Below are 1,541 nucleotides of genomic sequence, written 5' to 3'. Positions count from 1 at the left end.
GCCCATTCTTGGAGATACCCGCTTCAAATTCACCAACACCAGCAGCAACAATCAGGACAGCACAGTCAGCCCGAGATGTGCCTGTGATCACGTTTTTGATAAAGTCTCTGTGTCCTGGGTCATCAATGATGGTCACATATTACTTGCTAGTCTCGAATTTCCACAGGGAGATATCGATGGTGATACCACATTCACATTCAGCTTTCGGTTTATCCAAGACCCAGGCATACTTGAAGGGGTCCTTTCCCATCTCAGCAGCCTCCTTCTCCAATTTTTCAATAGTTCTTTGGTCAATCTCACCACATTTGTAGGTCAGATGACCAGTAGTGGTAGACTTGCCCAAATCTACATGTCCCACAATGACGATGTTGATGTGAGTCTTTTCCTTTCCCATTTTGGTTTAGCTTTAGTGGTGATTTCCACAACATCTGTGTTCTGGCGGCAAACCCGTTGCAAAAAAGCTACAGCTTTTTAATATAGCTTGAAGTCAGGCATTGTGATGCCTGCCGCTTTGCTTCTCTTTTTCAAGATTGCTTTGCCTCTTCGGGGTCTTTTGTGGTTCCATACAAATTTTAGGATTGTTTGTTCTGGCTCTGTGAAAAATGCTGGTGGTATTTTGATAGGGGTCGCATTGAATGTGTAGATTGCCTTGGGTAGCATAGACATTTTAACAACGTTTGTTGTTCTTCCAATCCATGAGCATGGAAGGTTTTTCCATTTCTTTGTGTCCTTTCAATTTCTTTCATAAGTGTCCCACAGTTTTCAGAGTACAGATCTTTTACCTCTTTGCTTAGGTTTATGCCTAGGCATCTTATGTCTTTTTGCCACAATTGTACATGGAATCAATTCCTTGATTTATCTTTCTGCTGCTTCATTATTGGTGCATAGAAACGCAACAGATTTCTATACATTGATTTTATATCCTTGACATTGTGAATTTGTGTATCAGTTCTAGTAATTTTTTGGCGGAGTCTTTTGGGTTTTCTACATAGGGTATCATGTTGTCTGCAAATAGTGAAAGTTTTACTTCTCCCTTGCTGATTTGGATGCCTTTTATTTCTTTTTGTTGATTTGGATGCCTTTTATTTCTTTTTGTGGTCTGATTGCTAGGACTGCCAGTACTATGTTAAGTAACAATGGTGAGAATGGACATCCTTGTCTTGTTCCTGACCCTTGGGGGAAAGCTCTTAGTCTTTCCCTGAAAAACCTGCTGTGTTTTAAAATTTGTATTACATTGTCGCTATGGAGCAATTTGGGCAGTATTTACATCTTACATCATTGAGATTTCCAATCCGGGAGCATGGTATTTATTTAAATTTCCTTTGATTTCTCTAAATAATGTTTTGTGTCTTGCATTTCTTTCCTTGAATTGATTCCTAGATATTTTATTTTACATGTTATTGTAAGTGATGTTGCCTTTACTGTGTCCTTTCCTTTTGTTTGTTCATTTTTGTTTGCAGATAAATAATTAGTTGGGGCGCCTGGGTGGCACAGCGGTTAAGCGTCTGCCTTCGGCTCAGGGCGTGATCCCGGCATTATGG

General features: G+C 39.9%; 1 protein-coding gene across 1 annotated transcript; it reads right to left on the bottom strand.

Annotated features, from left to right (window-relative positions):
* Positions 1-139: 139 nt before the first annotated feature.
* On the bottom strand, positions 140-394 carry LOC117800344 (elongation factor 1-alpha 1-like). The gene has a single exon (XM_034652879.1). The coding sequence runs from the start codon at positions 392-394 to the stop codon at positions 140-142; it is 255 nt and encodes an 84-aa protein (XP_034508770.1).
* Positions 395-1,541: the final 1,147 nt, after the last annotated feature.

The sequence above is a fragment of the Ailuropoda melanoleuca genome, unplaced genomic scaffold, assembly GCF_002007445.2.
Source record: "Ailuropoda melanoleuca isolate Jingjing unplaced genomic scaffold, ASM200744v2 unplaced-scaffold68481, whole genome shotgun sequence".
NCBI classification, from domain to species: Eukaryota; Metazoa; Chordata; class Mammalia; order Carnivora; family Ursidae; genus Ailuropoda; species Ailuropoda melanoleuca.
Note: the sequence above shows the minus strand (reverse complement) of the source record. Positions and strands in the feature narration are given on the sequence as shown.

Coding starts and splice junctions, on each gene's coding strand:
- LOC117800344 (XM_034652879.1), bottom strand. CDS start 394: ATGGGAAAGGAAAAGACTCACATCAACATCGTCATTGTGGGACATGTA.